Source organism: Camelina sativa, chromosome 15 (assembly GCF_030686135.1).
Source record: "Camelina sativa cultivar CO46 ecotype springtype chromosome 15, ASM3068613v1".
Lineage (NCBI taxonomy): Eukaryota > Viridiplantae > Streptophyta > Magnoliopsida > Brassicales > Brassicaceae > Camelina > Camelina sativa.
In genome coordinates, this window is record NC_141894.1 from 30,258,008 (window position 1) to 30,280,621 (window position 22,614).

Sequence of the window (22,614 nt, forward strand, 5' to 3'; positions counted from 1 at the left end):
TTAACACAAAACCAAGTTATAGTTCCAAAAATACCAAAACAATAGTATATCAAAAACACAATAAATTTAGGTTTAAGAAAGGTTTAAAGTTTTTAGTAATGATTCTTGAATCACTTGGTAGCCTTAAAAATTGACACACCTAAAAATTGTGGCATTTTTGATAATCTTAAAAATTTTGTGGTAATTTTGGAAAAACAAAGCATGAATTTTGCAACACTCTTATTTATCTGATAGAAAAAAAAGAACAAGTTATAAGTCTTGAAATTCTTACCCCTGGAAAACAATTAAATAGAATTCATTATCCATAAATATATTTGATAGTTTCGAAAAAATGATAAAGAAACCAACCAATCATCTTTCATCTAACATTCTTAGTTGTCTGCCTATATAAGCAACTACCATTTTCTAGATCTATTCACCTCAAATCTTCTTCTCAAGGTTCTTCTAACACTTCTCTCACTCCCTCTCCCAACCTTTTATGCTTAAACCTAATCTGTTCCAACCGATCCAAACCAAACCAGTCCGGCCTTTCTTCTCAGCTTCTCCTCTTTGCTACTACTAGCTTGTAATCTTATCTCTGATCTCTGGTAATTTTTCTCTTCTTGATTCACATATATTTCATGAGAAGTGATCTAAAACAAAACGCTCTTCTTCTCTTGCATTTGTTTTTTTTTTTTTTTTTTTTTTGTGTCCAATTCTTAGATTCCAAAAAAGAATAAGCAAAAGTTGATTCGTCTTCGTCCTCGTAATTGAAACTTTTTTTTAAAAGCAAATGAGATAGTGATAATTTGTTGGCCTGATCTTTAATTATTTTTGTATTTTTGTTCTAAAAAGTAAGCATTTTCAAGAAGAAAACACAAAAACCTATATCCAAAGTTTCATCCTTTAAAAAAAGAAATGAACAAAGCTGTTTCATGATAATGATATCTCCAATCTTCTAATTGACATTTAAGCCAACACTTCAAAAAGTTTTTTGCTTTCTTCTTTTTTTCCTCCTCAAAAACAGTAGTAAAGTAACGCCATAATTAAGCCTATGTATAAATCAATGATAATTTAGTTGTTTTGATCAACTTTTAAAACAGAAAATGGCGTCGTCACAAAACAAAGAAGAAGAGAAAAAGAAAATGAAGAAGTTGCAAAAGAGTTACTTCGACGTTCTTGGAATCTGTTGTACATCAGAGGTTCCTATTATCGAAAACATTCTCAAGTCTCTTGATGGTGTTAAAGATTTTTCCGTCATCGTTCCGTCGAGAACCGTGATTGTTGTTCACGACAGCCTCCTCATCTCTCCGTTCCAAATTGGTAAATCATCATTAAAAATTATTTTTATTTTTATTTTTATTTTCCCCAGTCAAAAAATAATAACTAAATTATCAAATAATCACTTCGTTTTTACCAAAACAAAAAAAAATCACTTCGTTTTCATACTAAAATCTCTCTTCATTTGCTATTTACTTTATATCTCTTTAATTAGTGGATTTCACGTCATAGTTTCACGTCATGGTTTCATACGCAAACGCCATCTTTGGTCACTAGATAGTCAAGTATGTGATCCAACAAGTCACTTCAATTAAAAAGTGTAAATGTTCTACCACTAATCTTCTTTAACCAAAACTACTCTTTTCTTTTTTTTTTTTTTTTGGACAACAAACTACTCTTTTCTAATGGCTTTACTTTGATTTCTGTGTTCTGTTTTAAGTGGGGTAAAATGGGTATGTTTTAAACCTAGGAGGTTGCCTCGGTTGAAGCTAAATGTAAATTTTAAAATCAATAGTTTTTTTCTTTTCTTTTTCATTCTAACAACAAAATAGGATAAACCGTTGCTAAATTTTTCAATTCTTTCCATGAAACTCGTTCAGTTTGTATAACCAAAGATTGTGAATAAGTCAAACGGTATCTACAAATCTAACAAATTGAAAATGATAACATCTCTATAAAAACGCAACTTTGGCATAATAACGGCAATGATACAAACGATACATGTTTTTTTTCTAATATGTACATGATATAATTTTTGCATATTCTAATACCTTTACCATAATGTTTTTGGAATATTATAACTCACCTAATACATGCATATGTATTTTGCATGTATTAAGCATGCTACGTTTGTAAGCAATATATCTAATTGACATCATATATATCTAATTTCCAAAACCTTGTATAGGAAAAAAGTTGTTAGAAAAAGCCTGTCGAGATACTTACCAAATCTTTTGATACGAATATTTAAATAGGTAGTGGATCATACTCGTTACGTAACTATATTTTATAATTTCTTTTTATTTAACAAAAAAAAATATTACATATTAGACATAAAAGTTATAATAATCAAATAAAATATTCTTTTCAAAATTAAGGAAATGCACTATTTTAAGGTTTTCATTTTAATATAGGCTAATTATTTGTCTTTTTCCCTCACTAAATTTTGTTTTCTTTTAAAAAAATCTTCTTCCACTTTTGTTGATTATATGATTTAATTCTGAGAAAATTTGTGTTTGCAGCTAAGGCACTCAACCAAGCTAGGTTAGAAGCAAACGTGAGAGTAAACGGAGAAACAAACTTCAAGAACAAATGGCCAAGCCCCTTCGCGGTGGTTTCCGGCATACTTCTCCTTCTCTCCTTCTTAAAATTCGTCTACTCGCCTTTACGTTGGATCGCCGTCGCAGCAGTCGCCGCCGGGATTTATCCGATTCTTGCCAAAGCCTTTGCTTCCATTAAAAGGCTTAGGATCGACATCAACATTTTGGTCATTATAACCGGTAATACCACTTTTTCCTTTCTTTTTTTGTTGTCTTATACCACTTCTTATTACATTTCTCTATATTTATATTTATTCCGTGACTTAAGAGTGATGTGTTATACAATGATTTGTTGGTTTATGGTTATCCGTGATCGATGTAACAACCTTATAGTATTAGTTATGGCTAAATACCGAATAAAAGCAGTAATAGCTTAGCAAATTGTGGTAAATTTAAAACTACTAATATATATAATTTCTTAAAACTTGTGATCCAGTCTTTTATTCGGTATTTAGCCCTTTTATGGTACTTTATAAAAGCTTTGAAAACTGCTTTCCCTGCGAACCCAACACTCCACGAAACCTTTTCAAAAAGTTTCCTTTATTTTTTCTTGATATTTATAAACACCAAAACATATACTAGTATATATGATATAATGTTCAATTTTCTTATAGAAGTTCTACATAAAAGATAAGAATTTAAGTTTGAATATTTTGTTGTATACTGTATAGAAGAGTTTCTTTGAGTTATATAAGTTACCGAAAATTAAAACCGGTTTATATATATGCTGCATGTAATGTAACTTTGATAAAGGAAAACACCAAAATGTTCTTTGGATGTTATTAGGATATAGGAAAAATGAACATGTGAAAAGACTTGAAAGTTGGTGTGGAAGATATTGCAATAACAAAAAGGTACACTCAAAATATGGAAAAAAGAAGAAGACGCCTTTCACTTTTCTGTTTACAAAAACATTCAATTTAGTTCATTTCTAGATTAGAAAAAAAAAATTATAGGAACAAAAATATTTTTAAATCATAATTTTCTATGAGGATAATTTTCCTCGGATTCTCTTTGACGATGCAGAAATTGTATGAATTACTAATCTTAGAGAAACAAAAATTAAAGACTAGAGAAAATTATTTTAAAAAAAATATATATATATATATTTTTTCTATGTAACACCCAAGAAAAATACAAAATAATTGTATTAAGATTTTTTTTTTCCTTTTCCAAACTACAGAAATCTTCAAACTAAATATGCAGACTAGTTTTCGAAGTTTTTAGAAAGTCTCGAAAATAAAAGTGATATATTTTATAATCATTTTTAGATATATTGCAGTTACGTGCTATAGAAGGAAATACCTTTAGTAGGTTTTGATTGGCTTTTCTACAACTCAAAATGGAAAAAGCATCTTTAAGGCTTTAAACAGAGAAAAGAACAAAAGTGCATAAAATAATTGAATAAAGATCATCAAATCTCAAAAGTAAAGAAATTATTTCAGAAATTTGGAACTGTATTTTTAAATTAGACTTACCCTGCGTCATTGGCTGATTATGGAACTGAGTTAAATTTATTTGTAATTTCCGTTTATAAACCTGATTAGCAAGAAAAACATATTAACTGTGAATTTACTTTTGTGAATATTTTATTTCGTTTGGAAAATGTATATAGTTACTTGAAGCTTTCTTTGATTTTATATTTTTATCAAAACAAATATTGTACTCTGAGAGGTTATGATTGTTATAGGTTTAACTGATAATACTCCAATTTCATCAACACAGTGATTGCAACACTCGCAATGCAAGATTTCATGGAGGCTGCAGCAGTTGTGTTCTTATTCACCATAGCTGACTGGCTCGAAACAAGAGCTAGCTACAAGGTTTGTTAACTAATAATTTTGAAATTTCTTGCTATCTTTATAATGATATGAAGTTGCAAGTGTAAGTACTGATTATGGCAAGTGTAAAATTTCAGGCGAGTTCGGTAATGCAGTCTTTAATGAGCCTAGCTCCTCAAAAGGCAACAATAGCCGAGAGTGGAGAAGAAGTTGAAGTAGATGAGGTTAAGGTTAGCACAGTTGTAGCAGTGAAAGCCGGTGAAACCATACCAATTGATGGAATTGTGGTGGATGGAAACTGTGAAGTAGACGAGAAAACTTTAACGGGTGAAGCATTCCCTGTGCCTAAACAGAGAGATTCTATAGTTTGGGCTGGAACAATCAATCTAAATGGTATGTAAACCTCTCTAAAATAGCTTCAAGCTTTGTATCTTTCAGTCTTTTGATCTTTCTCCATGTGTGTTTTTGCAGGTTATATAACTGTGAAAACAACTTCTTTAGCTGGTGATTGCGTGGTTGCAAAGATGGCTAAGCTAGTAGAAGAAGCTCAGAGTAGTAAAACCAAATCTCAGAGACTAATAGACAAATGCTCTCAGTACTATACTCCAGGTAAGCAAAAACATAACCATAACTTGTTTTTCTTTATATTCTTGATTCGCTAATTTGAGACCGTTGTGATTCTTGTTTTGTTTCAGCAATCATCATAATATCAGCTTGCTTTGCAATTGTCCCTATTATAATGAAGGTTCACAACCTCACCCATTGGTTTCACTTAGCACTAGTTGTGTTAGTCAGTGCTTGTCCTTGTGGGCTTATACTCTCTACACCAGTTGCTACCTTCTGTGCACTTACTAAAGCGGCTACTTCAGGGCTTCTGATCAAAAGTGCTGATTATCTTGACACTCTCTCAAAGATCAAGATCGCTGCTTTCGACAAAACTGGGACTATTACCAGAGGAGAGTTCATCGTCATAGATTTCAAGTCACTCTCTAGAGATATAACCCTACGCAGCTTGCTTTACTGGTAAAAAAAACAAACAAACATGTGTTCTGACCAAAACCTGTTTGGTGAGATAACTTGTAACTGAGTATTGAATTTTTCAGGGTATCAAGTGTTGAAAGCAAATCAAGTCATCCAATGGCTGCAACAATCGTGGACCATGCAAAATCTGTTTCTGTTGAGCCTAGGCCTGAAGAGGTTGAGGACTACCAGAACTTTCCAGGTGAAGGAATCTACGGGAAGATTGATGGCAACGATATCTACATCGGGAACAAAAGGATCGCTTCTCGTGCTGGTTGTTCTACAGGTACATTGGCTACACAAACTCAATGGAATGAGGTTTTGTATATTCTATAGTATGATCACTTAACTGTTGTTCTTTCTTTTGACAGTTCCAGAGATTGAAGTTGATACAAAAGGTGGGAAGACTGTGGGATATGTTTATGTAGGTGAAAGACTAGCTGGAGTTTTCAGTCTTTCTGATGCTTGTAGATCCGGTGTATCTCAAGCAATGACAGAACTGAAATCTATGGGAATCAAAACCGCAATGCTAACAGGAGATAGTCAAGCCTCGGCGATGCATGCTCAGGAACAGGTGAGACTTAAAAACAGAATTTTATTACTCTCTTAATCCAAGAGGTTATGTAAAGCCTTGAAATGTTTTTATGAAACAGCTAGGGAATGTTTTGGATGTTGTACATGGAGAACTTCTTCCAGAAGATAAATCCAAAATCATACAAGAGTTTAAGAAAGAAGGACCAACCGCAATGGTAGGGGACGGTGTGAATGATGCACCTGCTTTAGCTACCGCTGATATTGGTATCTCCATGGGGATTTCTGGCTCTGCACTAGCGACTCAGACTGGTCATATTATTCTGATGTCTAATGACATAAGGAGGATACCACAAGCGATAAAGCTAGCGAGAAGAGCTCGGCGCAAAGTTGTTCAAAACGTGTTTCTTTCCATTACTTTCAAAGCAGGAATACTGGCTTTGGCCTTTGCTGGTCATCCTTTGATTTGGGCAGCGGTACTTGTTGATGTAGGGACTTGTCTGCTAGTGATTTTCAATAGTATGTTGTTGCTGCGAGAGAAGAAAAAGAGTGGGAACAAAAAGTGTTACAGGGCTTCTACATCTATGTTGAATGGTAGGAAGCTTGAAGGCGATGATGAAGATGTTGTGGATTTAGAAGCAGGCTTGTTGACAAAGAGCGGGAATGGTGAATGCAACTCAGGATGTTGTGGTGATAAGAAAGCTCAAGAGAAGGTGATGATGAGACAAAGTCATACAACCAGTTCTGACCATTTTCACTCTGGTTGTTGTGGCGATAAGAAGCAAGACAATGTAAAGGTTGTAAGAGATGGCTGTTGCGGTGAGAAAACTAGGAAACCAGAGGGAAATACAACTTCATTGAGTTCATGCAAGAAGTCGACTACTCATGTCAAACATGACCTGAAAATGAAAGGTGGTTCAGGTTGTTGTGCTAACAAAAATGAGAAGATGAAGGAAGTAGTGGCAAAGAGCTTTTGTGAGAAACCCAAACAGAAAATGGAGAGTGCTGGACACTGCAGGTCTGGCCATTGCGAGAAGAAGAAGCAAGATGAGGAAATACTGCCGAAGGAGGTTCTTGGTCAGGAATTAACTGTTTTGGAAATAGAGTTGCAGACAAAGGATGGTGAAACCTGCAAAACAAGCTGTTGTGACAAAAAAGAGAAGGTTAAGGAAACAAGTTTGTTGCTTTCAAGTGAGGACACATCTTACCTGGAGAAGAGAGTGATGATTAAAGATAAAGAAAACTGCAAGTCTGGCTGCTGTGATGGTGAAAATCAAACTGCTGAAGTTACAATTGTGGATTGTAGCTCAGGATGCTGCGAGAACAAGGCGACAGAGAAACAAACCTGCCATGAGAAGGCAGCTCTGGACATGGAAAGTGGTGTAAGTTGTGATCTCAAGCTGGTTTGTTGTGGTAAGACAGAAGGGGAAGTGGGAGAACAATCTGATATGGAGATAAAGATTGAAGCACACTGCAAGTCTGGATGCTGCAGTGATGAAAAACAAACCGGGGAAATAACTCCGGCTTCTGAGGATGATACAGACAATCAGGATTGTTCCTCGGGATGTTGTGTGGACAAAGAAGAAGTGACACAAAGCTTTTATGGTAAGAAGCATGCTGTGTTGGTAAAGGAGGAAGGTTTGGACAGGGAAACTGGTTTATGCTGTGATCCCAAGTTGGTTTGTTGTGGCAGCACAGAAGGAGAAGTGGAGGAGAAATGTGGTATGGAGATAAGGAATGAAGGTCACTGCAAATCTGTTTGCTGCAGCGATGAAAAACAAACCGGGGAAATCACTCTGGCTTCAGAGGAAGGGACAGAAAGCACGGATTGTTCCTCGGGATGTTGTGTGGACAAAGAAGAAGTGACAAGTATCTGTCATGAGAAGCCTATTACCTTGGTGGTTGCAGGCTTGGAAACTGAAGGTGGTGGTGATTGCAAATCACTGCAATCACATTGTTGCGGAACTGGTTTGACACAAGAAGGGTCTTCTAATTTGGTCAGTGTGGAGAGTGCTCAATCCGGAGGCTGTGGAGCAGTGAAAGTCTCTAGCCAAACCTGTTGCAGCGAGCGAGAGACAGAGAAAGTCTCTAGTCAAAGCTGTTGCACAAGTCCTACTGATCTGGTGTTATCTGACTTGCAAGTGAAGAAGGTTGAGCGTTGCGAGAGCTCAAACAGAGCCATCAAGGTAGAGACCTGTTGCAAAGTGAAGACTCCGGAGGCTTGCGCATCAAAATGTAGGGAAAGAGAGATGCGTCACAGTAGTAAAAACTGTTGCAGGAGTTATGCAAAGGAGTTTTGCGGCCACCGCCACCATCATCACCGCCACCACCACCACCACCACCATCACCATGTGAGTGTTTGACGGAGACTATGATTGAATAGTAAACTCACGCATCCAACTTTTCACATAACGTTTCGTCTTGCATTCCATTAATGGCGAAATAAAACAACCATATATATATATTTGTTCCAGCAAATGCAGTAGTATAGATTAAGCAACTGTATATTTATTAAGACAATGCCGGTCCTTGTGTCCCTTATTTATGTCAAATCCTAAAGTTCTATACTCTCTCTTCTTGAAGATGCAGATAATGTTGCAAAACGGATTTAAATTTTGGTCTTAAGAGTCTTAAAAAATAAAAACAAGCAGACAAGCAGTTGAAACAGATCTCAGAGTAAAGTGAGTGTTACCATTCATAAGTCTTTCCTTTTGTTTTCCAAGTAGCCGGTGTAGTAGAATTTAGAAACCAGTGTAAGCTATGACTTAATGAATCTGTGAAAGTGAAGGAGAAAATGATGTTACAAGAATATGATTCTTCATTGATCGATGATAACACATAAAAAACAAAGGAACTGTGTTTTATATAATAAAGGAGATAGAAATACTAAAAGATAGTGGGATTATATATACAAGATGCTACAATAGTGCCCTGTGTGGGTATATGATCTGTTCATCTATGTTCTCTCCACTACATTTCTAATCATCTTCTTCTCCTTCATGACAAAAAAAACTGGTTGAGAGAAGCTAAGCTACCATTAACCAAAACTCATAGCTACGTACAGTCTTTTGTAGTTCTGCTGACCCAAGCTACAATCAAAATCCAAAACCCTCTTGATAGAGTCTTCAAACCGAGGGTAATTATCAACAAGTTCCATAGTTATTGAGACACAAATGCAGCTTCAACGTAAATTCAGTGTGAAGGCCTATGATCTGGACGTCTGAAGGGTGCAGCTTCGACGTAATATTGTTACCCTGTAGCAGACTTCATGTCTACCCCCTCCAGATATCAAATCAAATGTAATTTGAGGATAACTAGTCTCTTCTCGCCAAAGCCTGTCCAAAATTTTGCTTCCTCTGATTCCCATGCTGCCAGGAATTCCTATACTTATCCCCAGACATATCAAAATCATCATCCAGTGATTTGTCCCTTTGAAAATGATCACTTTTTGCAAATGTCGATGTCTTCAACTTCTCATCATTTTCTGGTGGTGCTGTCCTCGACCTGGATTCAGTTTGCATATCAAAAGATTCGATTCTTGGTCCACCTGATCTGAAATCTCTTGCACTAGTTGCCTTGGGATTATAACTAGGTGCTTGAGGAATTGGAAAATCCTGGGGAAGAGAGTCCATTTCCATAAAACAGTTCCTGGCTCTTGCGTCAGTGATCAACGCTCCCCAGTCCTCAGACTTCATCAGAGCAGAGGCATTTCCCATCACCTATTCAAGACTATAGTCATTAAAAGAAAAACATAACATATTTATCAAACAAATTTTGTGCTTGCAGAGAGAGAGAGAGAGAGAAACCATACCCACAGAGCTCTTCTCGCACGGGTAAGAGCAACGTTCATCCGCCGGATATCTGAAACAAAGCCAACCCCGTGACCCGAAGCACGCACACACGACATGATTATGACATCACGTTCTTGACCCTGAAACGCGTCTACTGTATTAATATAAATCTCTTTCAGTTCATCTTGTCCCAAAGCATTGCCAAACTCATGCTTCAGGCATTTCAGCTGCAGTTTGTACGGGGTTATTACCCCCACAGATACTTTACCCGCACTCAACGACTTTAGATTTTTCTGAAGATGCATGTACAACCCAACACAGAATCGAGCCTCATCAACATTCTCGTAAGATACAGATCCACCTCTATGGGACTCTCGTCCATGGCTGATATTGAAGAAAAGATAAGGCCTAAGAATAGGATCTTTATAGTAAATCTCATCAGGAGCACTGGATATACTTTCACTGTCTTTGAGGCGTCCTTGGTAGAAGTACCTTGAAGGAAAATCTCGAATTTCAGGATGCATTCTGTATTGAACATTTAACAACAAAGTCGGACAACCTGCTAGCTGAAACCTTTCAAAGAGACTTCTACTATATAAAAGAGTTCCAGCAGCCTTGCTAATCACTGTTGCAGGTAGCTGCTGAGGATCACCGACAAGTACACATCGCGCAGCACCAAGAGCAAGAGGAGGAAGAACTCCAACCTCACTAGCTTGGGCAGCTTCGTCAATGACAACCATATCAAAACCATGGGTAAGACGAGAAAACAATTTACGACCACTGCTTGATACGGTGGTAAAAACTATTTCAGCCTCGTTTGCAAAACTTGCCTCAAGACTAGCTCGAGCTTCTTCAAGATTAAAATTTATACCAGCACGAAACTTTCCCTCCAAAATAAGAAGGCGAGACATTTCAACAAGAACTTTATCTCTGGCTTCAACCACAGCAGCAAGGTGCTGTAACAAAGCATCTCTTTTTTGGTCTCTTGAAATAAGAACTTCAGGGTCAACTCCCACAGATCCCTGAGAACGTGTGGCAAAGGCTGCAGCATTAAGTTCCCTTTTAAGCCCAGCTATATCTCGAGAAATATGAGTTTCTTGTAGTCTAAGGTTACGCATGTGTCGTAGAATCTCGTCACGAGATATAGCTAATAGCTGATCACTTCTTCGCTCCACAGAAACTGCTTGGGCAGCTCGCGATTGAGAATCAACACCAACTCGAGCAACATCAGGGCGATATACCCTCATCTCCCCATCAATGAAACCACGGTCAAGGACACGTGAAAGAAGTTCATCAGTTGCAGCATTCGAAGGAGCACAAACGAGCATCCTCGGTTTAGCACAGAGTTTGGGCAGGGTGCGGAACAGATTCTGGTCCATGTTTTGTAGGACTTCATCAATAGAGCCTGACAAAATATTATCTGAACTGCACTCGTTTGCTTGATTATAGGTCTCAGGTGCTAATTTCTTCAGCAACGAAGTGTAATAGTGTTGATACTGAACCAAATGGATGACATTCAACATTCCCCAAACAGTGTGTGTCTTGCCTGTTCCTGGAGGGCCCTGAACAAGAGTAAATGGCCATAGTTCTTGCTTCTTTCCCCCACTACTAGTACCAGCTGCAGTATGCATGCCCGCCCAGTGGATTGCAGCGAGCTGTGGAGCATTAAAGCTTCTATGTAAATGGTCTGCAAAGCTAGTAGTGAAACAATCAGGCATTCCAGGGGTTTGTTCCTCGTAACTAGGAAACTGCTCCGGCCTAGGATTGAGAATGGCATTTTGCATCTAACAAATATTTTAAGTTTCACCAACATCAGCATATTTTAAAGCATCTATAGGAGATCTGTTTGAGAATAAAACAAACAATAACCTGTGGGTTAAGTCGAGAAAACGCATGAAGTGCAACATATTCCCTCTGTGTGGTTGCAAGTGAACCAAGCACTGTTAGATGCCAGATATCCTTAGGTTTAAGCTTCCGTAAAATATGACTATTATCAATCTTGCTGTAAAAATAAAATTTCCATGCATATACATGGAAAAGAGATGATAGACTGTATTAATATTCTTTCACTCTCTGATAGTTCATGAAAAATAGAAGGATAGAAACTCAGATAGAGTATCAACAGAATAAACATAGAACATATGTACCTACCTGCCAGTCCCACTAGAATCTCCAACATAGAAATGAAGAGTAGCTCCAAGAGGATCACGGGTATCAACTGGTATATGTCTCCTAACTGTACCAGCTAGACGTCCAGCATCCTCATGGTCTTCAGCTTAGCATAAAGAAAAGAAATATGATACAAAATGCACAGAAGCTAGCAATACAGAAACAATCAGACATCAACATATCCAAACATACCTGATTCAGAAAGTGGAGTTGAAAGAACTGCAACATCTCCCTCCTTGAAAGCCCATTTACAGCCGTTTAAAGAGACAAGTATTACATCATACCACCCTGAACACATAAACAAAGACTAGCAGTCAAGTAATATAACAGATGCTTGACAGTGTTTCCCAGACAGGCAGACATAAAAGGATATGAATAAGGTTGTCAATCCAAAGAGATATAACATATAAGAGAGCAGTCTCCACAACTCAAACCTACTAGAGAAGATAATAAACAAGCAAAATTAAGCGCAAACACAGTTGTTATAAGATAGTGAATTAAGGGAAAATTATTTTTCTAGATAATTTGTGTGCTTACATTAAAACTTTCTGAAACAAGGAGAAGAAACAAAGTCCAATATGTCTAATAATGAAAAAAGTGGCTCATTATGCATGCTTACACAAGTGAACATGATCTAGGAAAGTTACCTCTCTCTCTTCTTTCGATGGATTTTATTCGAACTTTCACATATGCATTTGCCTCAGCCAGTTCTTCCCATGTACTGTAAAGTTGTGCCCGACATTCCTCAAAAAGTAAGGGTTCAAAGACTCTGACATACTCCTCCATAGATTCAAACCGCTCAGGTACACTTCGGAGTTCGGTAACCTCTAATAGACAAGAAAAATATGCAACATATTTAAATGCGCGAACGAATACACAATGAGCTGAAAAATTATGTTTGGAAGAAACCAGCAAACATCTCCACTATAAAGTCTAAAAAAAGATGGAAGACATATAAATCAAAAAGCGAACTAGTATTCAGTATTCTCTCACTAATATACCATTCAACTTTTAGATATAGCATCTTCTCAGCTGGGGAGAATTTTTATCCCAATATAGTTTCGACCAAAGTGCCAGCCTGATAAACAATTTCCATCGACCATGAACCAGGTCTAGTTACAAAGCTAGACTTTAAGTTCAGTGCCTTAATATGAAGGCAACAATAACAATGGTGGAAATAGATAGGGATGTATCTGCCACAAAATAATTAGAACTTCTATCAAAATCTATATGAGATCTTTCTGACTAGAGAGAAGCACGACATAAAACAAGAACAAGTCAGATCACTTAAGTCACTAGAATTCTTCAATCTACTTTTACAGTACCATAGTTTGTTCCAGATTCCATATCTTTTGGCTTATTTGATTCTCCATTCATGATTTCAGAAGCAGTACATTTTTAAGAGCCATAGGGAAATGGCTTCAGAAGCAATAAATTTTACACATATAAAAGTTTCTACCATAAAACAAGATTCAATTACTTCTAGGGAAGTAAGACATATTCAAGAACACGTTCCATAGGTAGCAATGTAATATTTAACATACCAGGATGACGCCAGAAATTTTCGTTGGTCACCTCTCGTATAAGACGCTCCACTGATGTATCCTGATATTGGGTACTAGTTGTGGCTGGCTTCGTGAAAGATCTTTGGCTGTAAGAGACTTTTCTACTAGATGAATGACCGCTCCTAGGCTGCCGTAAATTAGTAGTCTGCTTCCAAGAAGCCTGTCTTGACACAGATGTTCCCATCCCTTCAGTAGAAGATCCATCATCCCCGCTGAGCCTCCCAGGTTTACCAAGTAAACTCGAATTTGATTCACCATTACTTCCAAACTTCTGTTCATCAGATTCTGGATGTATACCATGGCTTTGAATTTCTCCTCCATGCTCAGTAGGTGGATTGGCTTCAAGGGAGCGTGTAACTACAGGCTGTGGAAAGTTCTGTCTCCTAGGAGTTGGTGTGGAAATAGTACTTGCTTGTTTAACATCTTCAAGATTAAGAAACATGGTCTGCCTATTGCGTTTCTTTCCCAACATTGCCTCTTTATGTTGATCCATCTTTCTCTTCACAGTGGTATTTGCACACTTCATAGCATGACTTGCTTCAACTCCTTTAACCTGATTCACCGCCAAACCTTGTTCCTGTAGATCATCTCTACCACTGCCTTCACCACCAGTTTCTATCATCCCCTGCTCTTGCGTCAATGAACCCTTGTTCTTGGCACAAGGATCAGACTCCATCAATTCTTCCTTCTTCTTCTTCTCTTACTACACAAGTTTATGCAGAGAAAGATTAAAACCCCAAATTAGAACTAAAGCATAGTGATCAAACAAAGTTGCAAACTATAAAAGAGATGATTATAAATTGAGCAACCAAGCGTTCTTTCATCAAAGAGAAGATCAAGATTGAGCAAACGAACCAGTGACAGAGTCGACGGCGACGGCGACGGCGAATAGTCTAGTTAGGGTTTTAAAATCGTCCAAAAGAGATGCCTTACGTGAGCAAAAACCTAATCTCACTCTCCGCTTACGCAGAGATTGTACTTATGGGGGTATACGGTTCAATGATACTAAAACATCAACTTGTTTCCCGATATCGCCGGCGACGGAGATCGGAGGTTTTATAATTTTTGCTTCTCTCTTTGTTTAGCTCTCTTGGTGGGGAGAGTAATCTGATGGTTTAGTGACTACAAGACTTTCTGTGAGACTGGATTTAGAACCGTTAGATTAAGGGATTAGTAGATAATCTGACGGTACTAGGAGCGAGTTTAGCTTATGTTACCTTCTGATCTAAAACCCTTTTGACACTTGTTTATAGATAGTGAAGCATAGAGTTACTTTTTCATAATTCGTATTTTCAGATTCTTTTTGTCAAATATAATTTTAGGTAATCAAGGGTTTAAATTAAAATTACTGTATGTAGTTTTGTTTTTTTATCTCGCAGAACAAATATATTTGTTTTTTGATTATTTTTGAATCTTGAGTATCATTTCATTGGAACGATAACTTAACATTTCTATGCAGTTTAAAAGGTACTAGATTTGGACCCGTGCTACAGCACGGGTTGAAATACATTTTATTATTTTTAAAATATTATATATGTAATTGTATATAATATTATTTGGATGCAACTCATGCAAATAATTTTTATTGTAAATATTATTCATGAAATGTAAATGTATTATGTAAGTCTTATATTGTTAATTTTAACCCGTGTTAGAGTATATAAAATTATTAATCCGTGCTAGAGTGTGTCCAGCAGCTTATGTGCTAGAGTATATAAAAATTTAACTCGTGCTTGAGTTTGTAAGTCTTAAAATTATAATATAAAAACAAAATTCAATCTGTGCTCTAGCATGGTCCTAATTTTTATTGAACGTTATGGTTTATCAATAAAATCTGTGGAAAGTAAATTTCTAATATTGTGTTTAAAGATCTTTGGAAACAACTTGATATATGACTAAAATCTTCTGAAAATACAGTTTGAAAGATCCATGATTTTATTTATTACCATTAATATATCAATTATCAATTTGGAATATCTCCAATTAAGGTTGCACCCAATATTTAGGTGTAACCATTAATATATGAATTAATCTATAACCTATCTATAACTTATTTGTAATCATTTATAATTAATTAAAAATATAAAGTCTACAAAAACTATATTGTGTACTTCTTTTTATTAAAAAGGAGATCATTTGAAATAACTCCGCGATTATAATTTTAAATTAAATAATATAATTTAATCACTATAATATAAACTATATTGTGTACTTCTCTTTATTTTATATTATAATATAAATAATATAAGCTATGTTATGTACTTTTCTTTTATTAAAAAGAAGATCATTTGAAATAACTATGTTATGATCTTCATGATATATTTGCTCCACGATTTATGGATTTATTATTTATTATCTATATATAAAGAGTTATCTTATGAAGAATATATGGTTAATGTATATCTTATATATAACCTATTAGTATGCATTTGTAACCATTTATATTTTTTATAAAGTCTACAAAACTTAAGTTGTGTACTTCCCTTTTATTAAAAGGGAGATTATTTATTAATCACTCGAAGGTCATGTTCGTTTTCTGTATAGACCATTAAAATTTTCTTAGAATTATGATTTCGAATTATGAGAACGGATCAAATTTTGATCCACATTGAAGGTGTCTGTCTCTTTCAAAACCACTGATCCAAAAAATTTGATCACTACTATAATCAAGTTGGTAGGTTTGGACCTATTACAAATGTTTTCGGTTACTTATTTCCGATTGTATAAAAGTATACTCATTATCATCTACCAGACAAGAAACTAGTCAAGACGTCAGAGACTTTTCAATCATAGTGCGATTTTGGGTGGTTCGTTTTTGTTTGAATGCAAACTACGCATTTATTCACAACAACACAACACAACACAACGTCCAAAAGACGGCAAAAATATAATGTTTATTAGAGTTTTTGACGAGGTCAAGCGAAGACTCACATTATGTTATTTTGTAACTTGTTTGACTTTTCCCCAATAAACAAACAAACCAACCACACAAGACTCTTCTGTTTTGTTCATTCTAATTCGCCAATGACAAACCAAACATTCACGGAGTCTTTAAATATTTGTCTAGCTTTCTAAAAAAGCAGAGAGACTCTCTTCATAAATCATATGATCTCTCTCCATCTCTCTCTCTCTTTCCTCTAAGCTTTTTTTTTCTTCATGGTTTCGTTCTTCTTGACCCTCTCTTCTTTCTTCTTCCTCTGCTTCTTCATCCATGGATCTTCCGCCGTCGACACAATCTCCGGCAACTTTAATCTCTCTGGCGACCAGACGATTATCTCCTCCGGTGGAACTTTCGAAATGGGTTTCTTTAAACCAGGTGCTTCGTCAAACTTCTACATAGGTATGTGGTATAAGCAACTCCCTCAAACCATCCTCTGGGTAGCCAATCGAGACAAACCAGTCTCCGACAAGAACTCATCTGTTCTCAAAATCTCCGACGGAAACTTGATCCTACTCGACGGTAATAACCAGACTCCTGTTTGGTCCACGGGTCTCAACTCCACCTCTTCCTCTGTTTCTCCCCTCGAAGCGGTTTTGCTCGACAACGGCAATCTTGTTCTCAGAAGCGGACGCAACGACTCATCAGCCAACGTGTTGTGGGAAAGCTTCGATCACCCGGGTAACACGTGGCTCCCTGGAGTGAAGATCCGGTTAGACAAACGAACCGGAAAGAGCCAACGACTCACCTCGTGGAAGAGTTCTGAAGATCCATCACCAGGTTTGTTCTCTCTCGAGCTAGACGAGTCCAATGCTTACAAAATCCTTTGGAACGGAACGAATGAGTACTGGTCAAGTGGTCCTTGGAACCCTCAGAGCAGGATCTTTGATTGGGTTCCTGAAATGAGACTCAATTACATCTACAACTTCAGTTTTGTCTCCAACTCCACGGAGTCATATTTTACTTACTCCATCTATAACCACATGAACGTGTCCCGTTTCGTCATGGACGAGTCTGGACAGATCAAACAGTTCTCTTGGTTAGACGCAAACCAAGAATGGAACTTGTTCTGGTCTCAACCTCGGCAACAATGTCAGGTCTATAGATACTGTGGCTCCTTTGGGATTTGCACCGAAAAGGCTGAGCCATTTTGCCGATGCCCTCAAGGGTTTAGGCCCCAGTTTCAGAAAGATTGGGACTTGGAGGATTACTCTGCAGGCTGCGTTAGAAATACTGAGTTACAATGCTCTCGTGGAGACGTCAACCAGTTTTTTCCCATTCGAAATATGAAACTAGCTAATCATTCAGAGGCATTGACGCAAACAAGTCTTAGTATTTGTGCCTCTACTTGCCAAAGGGACTGTTCTTGTAAGGCTTATGCACATGATGAAGGCTCGAACCAATGTTTGATTTGGGCTAAAGATGTCTTCAATCTTCAGCAACTCGAAGAAGATAACAGTGATCAGGGGAATACGTTTTATCTTAGGCTCGCTGCTTCTGATATTCCTAATGGTTCTTCCAGTAAGAGTAACAAAGCGATTATATTTGGCGCGGTTATTGGCGCGTTAGGAGTAGTAGTCCTGGTTCTGTTGGTGGTAATCTTAGTCTTAAGGCATCGGAGAAGGAAGAGAATGAGAGGAGAGAAGGGTGATGGTACATTGGCTGCGTTTAGCTATAGAGAACTACAGAATGCGACCAAGAATTTCTCAGACAAGTTAGGTGGAGGAGGTTTTGGTTCGGTGTTCAAAGGTGCTTTACCGGATTCTAGTGACGTAGCGGTGAAGAGGCTTGAGAGTATTAGCCAAGGGGAGAAGCAGTTTAGGACGGAGGTAGTGACAATAGGAACGATCCAACACGTTAATCTAGTGAGGCTTCGTGGGTTTTGCTCCGAGGGAAACAAGAAACTGCTTGTTTATGATTACATGCCTAACGGTTCTTTGGATTCTCATCTCTTCTTTAATCAGCAAGTTGAAGACAAGATCGTCCTCGGGTGGAAACTACGGTTCCAAATCGCGTTAGGGACAGCTAGAGGGTTAGCTTATCTACACGACGAATGTAGAGACTGTATCATTCACTGCGATATAAAACCAGAAAACATTTTGTTAGATTCACAGTTCTGTCCCAAAGTTGCTGACTTCGGGTTGGCTAAACTCGTGGGACGAGATTTTAGCAGGGTTTTGACGACAATGAGAGGTACAAGAGGCTATCTTGCACCAGAATGGATCTCTGGAGTTGCGATAACAGCTAAAGCCGATGTTTACAGCTACGGGATGATGCTATTCGAGCTTGTTTCCGGGAGAAGAAACACGGAGCAATCAGAGAACGAGAATGTGAGATTCTTTCCGAGTTGGGCAGCGACTATACTTACCAAAGATGGAGACATCATGTCGCTGCTTGACCCTAGACTAGAGGGTCATGATGTCGTGGATACAGATGAGCTCACGAGAGCTTGTAGAGTGGCGTGTTGGTGCATACAAGACGAAGAGAGTCATAGGCCAGCGATGAGCCAAGTTGTTCAGATTCTTGAAGGTGTCTTGGAAGTGAATGTGCCGCCTTTTCCAAGATCAATTCAAGCTTTAGTCGATACAGATGAAGCTGTGGTCTTCTTTACCGAGTCATCATCTTCTTCAAGCCATAATTCTTCACAGAAACACAGCCATTCGTCTTCTTCTACTTCTTCCAAGAAAACGACCAACGAGAACTCTTCCGCTTAGCTAATAGTGTAAACTCATGTTTATTGTTTATCATCAATGTGTAAGTTAATATGTATAGTTGTTGTAGTAACATAGCAAGAAAATCTCTGTTTTTTTTTATAATTATTTATATTTTATTTGGTAAAAGTAAAATTGTGTAAAGTTCGAAGGTCAAATAGCCTAATCAATACAATAAAAGAAGGATGTGTTGACACATCAGTAAAAATCAATAACCAATTAAATTATAACAAATAATACACAGCTAAAAAAACTGCCACGCTGGACGCACTCCAAATCTTCCGCTCTATATGGACATATGGAGGAGTATGAACCGTTGAGTCAACTATATATATATGCACATGTTGATAAGGACATCTACAAGGAGAGAGTAGTTGAAGATCATCATATTTCTGAGCACAAAACTCATAGTTGCTATCCATGTTCCGTCAATGAGACACTCAGATTTATTAAGAATTCTAAAGGTATACCTAAAGCCAGTGAGATGGAGATGAATGTAGAACAATTTAACTGCAATGGGGGTAGACCTCTTATAGATGCTGAAATGTTATTAGGCATCAAGGATGTGTTTAGATATCCTACTTTGGAGGAGGCTTTGAGACGCTTAGAGACGCATCCGGTGATTGCAACTTTACTTTGTTTTGAGGGTTGGGAAGAACCAGTAATCTACAAAGCATTTTTCAATGGTCCTAAAGTTCCTGCTTATATTACAAAATATTTGAAAAACACAAATTAATAAAGTAAAGAAAATCATTTTGATGAGTAGGAACATGTACTTAATATGTGCAAAATTTGAATGTTTATATTTGGTTGCATCCATTCCATTAGTTGAAATGCATAATTATATTCAATAAGATATATATTTAAACTATTTTTACTTGGATATTTTAGAATAGAACTTTATATTTGTAAAGAATGTAATAAATATTTACCTTGAGACTTAACCAAAAATAATTAACTTATCATTTTATTATTTCCAATAGGTATTAGTTGGCTTGTGGTCCAACTTGTCTCCTCCCTAACAACTTAAACAATAAAGATATTTGTGTCGTAATATTTTCCATAGTAACAAGAAAGTTTTGTTTTTTATATGTTGATGTCTAAATAAACTATGGATCTCCACCGTAAAGCTATCTTCAACAAATCGGCTCCAGATGTAACTATGTAAGACATTAAATCTGGAAGTTAAGATGTGATTATTGACCTATGTTTTTGAAACAGATACGAAGCTTACAAAGCTTTTGCCAATGATTGTATGATTGTATTGATATTATTTTAAATTACTTTTTAGTAATTAATATAAAAATTATATCTTAACATCAGTTATAATAATCAATATTGTTATTAATTTGTATGACATCATTTCATTATAATTGATGCAAATCTAGATCATCTACATCACTTACGAAATACAAATCTATAAATTTACTTCACTTAATAATTGATGTATATATATTCATTTATATTAACATCACTTAAAAATGATACTATAAACATCACTATTTGTTCATTTTATATTGAATAGAAAAAAGTTATTGAATAAAAACTATAGCTCAAAAAGTTAAAAACAAAGACCAAAAAAGAGAAATAGAAAAAAGATAATTATGTTATTCTTTAATTAATTAAAATTAAATTGATGACAAGAAAAAAAAGAGATTTTTAAGAAATGTGCCACATTTGCAAACCAATTTTGTGGGTTCTATCACATTCACCTCGTCCTTTTGCTATGTACCACAATAAAGAGAATAAAAGACCCATATATCCCTCGAACTCGTTTTCTTTGTTTTTCCCTCGAAAATAAATATTTTAAATTTTGAAAACCAACCTTGCATGTCCTGTCTTTTCATCTGACAATCAATATACATTAATTTTTTTTTTTTTGTGTTTTAAGTCTCGAACTCTTCCTCTCTCCCACTTAATACTCAATCCTAGATAGATTAGTCGAACTCTTCCAATTAAGATAGATTGCGACCGCCGGAGTTTTTATGCCTAACCCTAATTTCGACCGCCGAAGCTTGTTAGTTTAACCTTCCATTTTTCAATTTTCACATAATATCCTTTTCAGCTTGCTTATTCTCTTTTTATCCCATCAGATTGAACTGCAACTTCAACGGTGGCCTACCTCCGGAAATGGAAACTAACGTTGACGCCGGTGAGCAGACCGTAGATCCGGGAGCAGTTGGCTCGACCCCCAATTTTAATCTTATTCCCGAAGAAAGTTTGCGAGACCCTCTCGATTCTGCTGTACCAGTGTTGTCGTAAGTTGTGACCCAGTTTCATCTTTTACTTTCTCCTTCGACCACTTTATTAAAGTCGTAATCGTTTTTGTCTACACAGAGGTCCCCCCCCAGCTGAGAACAACGTTGATCCTCCACCTGTGGTCCCTTTGCCCAACTTTGTCCTTATTCCCGAAAGTACATTTGTGGAAGCCCTCGAATCTGCTGACCCAATTGATGGAGATCTCGAATCTGCTGACCCAATTGTGGGGTAAGTGGCAACCGACATATATTCTCTAATATTGTCGGTGGACAACCATATACTAATTCCATCTTCTTTTGTCTACACAGAGATCTCCCAGATTCGACATCAGACCGTGTTGAAACCAACGATGGACATCTTCCTCCGCGTGCTTTTGTCGGAGATGTCCAATCTGGTGACCCAATTTTGAGGTAAGTGGCAACCGTCATATATTCTTTCATTTTGTCGATGGACAACCATCATATATTCTTTCATTTTGTCGATGGACAACCATATATTAAGTCCATCTTGTTTTGTCTACACAGAGATTTTGTCGATGAAACCAACGAAGGACATCTTCCCCCGCGTCTTTTTGCAACGGATTGCTATCCTCTTAAGGGCCGTATAAACTCATATTCCAAACCTGAATATTTGTTGGACATCGTAGAGGCGTTAGATGGGACCCCAGAGTTAGATTGGCTCTAACAGTCTTGCTTTGGTCGTCTTCTACTACTTCCTGTCCGCAAGAGTTCCCTCTCCGGGAAACTTGTCCACCAATTTCTTTGTCGATCACTGGTCACCAGGAAAAAACATGAAATGTGGTTCGTGTATGGTGGGCATCCGATCAGGTTCTCTCTTTGAGAGTTTGCAGTCTTGACTGGTCTAAATTGTGATCCATTCCCGTCTGAGGATGATACATCTTCTTCTGAATCTGCTGCTTCTGCTGATCCTGATTACCTCAACACTCTTGTTGGTCCGAACAAGAGTTACACAATTAGGCAAATTGTGGATATTCTTAAACAAGACAAGAGGTTGCCGGTTTCAAAGCGGATGGATGGTGATCGTAGGCTCCGACTGTCTCTTGTTGTAATCGTTGATGGCATTCTAATCTGCAATTCATCTAATGTTAAGGCTAGCAGCAAAGTTGTTAATTTGGTTAAAGATCTAGAGTCTTTTGTCAAATATCCATGGGGGAGGCTGTCTTTCGTAAGGACATTGGAGAGGGTTTCCATTGGCGAGGTCATTCAAGGTACGGCAGAATTAGCTGACCAGTTATCACAATCTCACACAG

The 22,614-nt window shown here is 37.0% G+C and overlaps 2 protein-coding genes and 1 pseudogene across 7 annotated transcripts; 2 read left to right on the forward strand and 1 right to left on the reverse strand.

The window, feature by feature from the left end:
- Nucleotides 1-232: 232 nt before the first annotated feature.
- On the forward strand, nucleotides 233-8,478 carry LOC104701108 (putative cadmium/zinc-transporting ATPase HMA4). 2 transcript variants are annotated; one of them, XM_087488235.1, is made up of 10 exons: nucleotides 233-587; nucleotides 1,083-1,302; nucleotides 2,502-2,759; nucleotides 4,305-4,402; nucleotides 4,498-4,753; nucleotides 4,832-4,969; nucleotides 5,056-5,383; nucleotides 5,464-5,666; nucleotides 5,752-5,954; nucleotides 6,034-8,478. In XM_087488235.1, the coding sequence occupies exons 2-10, from the start codon at nucleotides 1,086-1,088 to the stop codon at nucleotides 8,272-8,274; spliced, it is 3,942 nt and encodes a 1,313-aa protein (XP_087344361.1). In that variant the 5' UTR covers nucleotides 233-587; nucleotides 1,083-1,085; the 3' UTR covers nucleotides 8,275-8,478. The 2 variants fall into 2 exon arrangements, with proteins under 2 accessions (XP_087344361.1, XP_087344362.1); XM_087488236.1 differs by having other exon boundaries at nucleotides 418-587; nucleotides 4,270-4,402.
- A 233-nt stretch (nucleotides 8,479-8,711) lies between these two features.
- LOC104747757 (putative helicase MAGATAMA 3) lies at nucleotides 8,712-14,580 on the reverse strand. 4 transcript variants are annotated; one of them, XM_087488238.1, is made up of 9 exons: nucleotides 14,292-14,485; nucleotides 13,416-14,139; nucleotides 12,873-13,064; nucleotides 12,519-12,698; nucleotides 12,064-12,159; nucleotides 11,854-11,971; nucleotides 11,572-11,704; nucleotides 9,723-11,486; nucleotides 8,712-9,630 (listed from the first exon to the last, which is right to left on the reverse strand). In XM_087488238.1, the coding sequence occupies exons 4-9, from the start codon at nucleotides 12,655-12,657 to the stop codon at nucleotides 9,226-9,228; spliced, it is 2,655 nt and encodes an 884-aa protein (XP_087344364.1). In that variant the 5' UTR covers nucleotides 12,658-12,698; nucleotides 12,873-13,064; nucleotides 13,416-14,139; nucleotides 14,292-14,485; the 3' UTR covers nucleotides 8,712-9,225. The 4 variants fall into 4 exon arrangements, with proteins under 4 accessions (XP_087344364.1, XP_087344363.1, XP_010467748.2 ...); XM_087488237.1 differs by having other exon boundaries at nucleotides 11,854-11,977; XM_010469446.3 differs by lacking the exon at nucleotides 12,873-13,064 and having other exon boundaries at nucleotides 14,292-14,580.
- Nucleotides 14,581-16,408: 1,828 nt separating this feature from the next.
- LOC104747759 (G-type lectin S-receptor-like serine/threonine-protein kinase At2g19130 pseudogene) lies at nucleotides 16,409-19,214 on the forward strand (annotated as a pseudogene). The gene has a single exon (XR_015582187.1). The product of XR_015582187.1 is annotated as a G-type lectin S-receptor-like serine/threonine-protein kinase At2g19130 pseudogene (transcript).
- Nucleotides 19,215-22,614: the final 3,400 nt, after the last annotated feature.

Excerpts from the sequence above, each read along its gene's own strand:
- LOC104747757 (XM_010469445.3), bottom strand. The coding sequence starts at position 14,112 with ATGGAGTCTGATCCTTGTGCCAAGAACAAGGGTTCATTGACGCAAGAG. Across the intron at positions 11,705-11,853 it reads GATTCTAGTGGGACTGGCAG|CAAGATTGATAATAGTCATA; the intron begins GTAGGTACATAT and ends TTATTTTTACAG. Across the intron at positions 9,631-9,722 it reads GTGCGAGAAGAGCTCTGTGG|GTGATGGGAAATGCCTCTGC; the intron begins GTATGGTTTCTC and ends AGTCTTGAATAG.
- LOC104701108 (XM_087488235.1), top strand. The coding sequence starts at position 1,086 with ATGGCGTCGTCACAAAACAAAGAAGAAGAGAAAAAGAAAATGAAGAAG. Across the intron at positions 2,760-4,304 it reads CATTTTGGTCATTATAACCG|TGATTGCAACACTCGCAATG; the intron begins GTAATACCACTT and ends TCATCAACACAG. Across the intron at positions 5,955-6,033 it reads CGATGCATGCTCAGGAACAG|CTAGGGAATGTTTTGGATGT; the intron begins GTGAGACTTAAA and ends TTTATGAAACAG.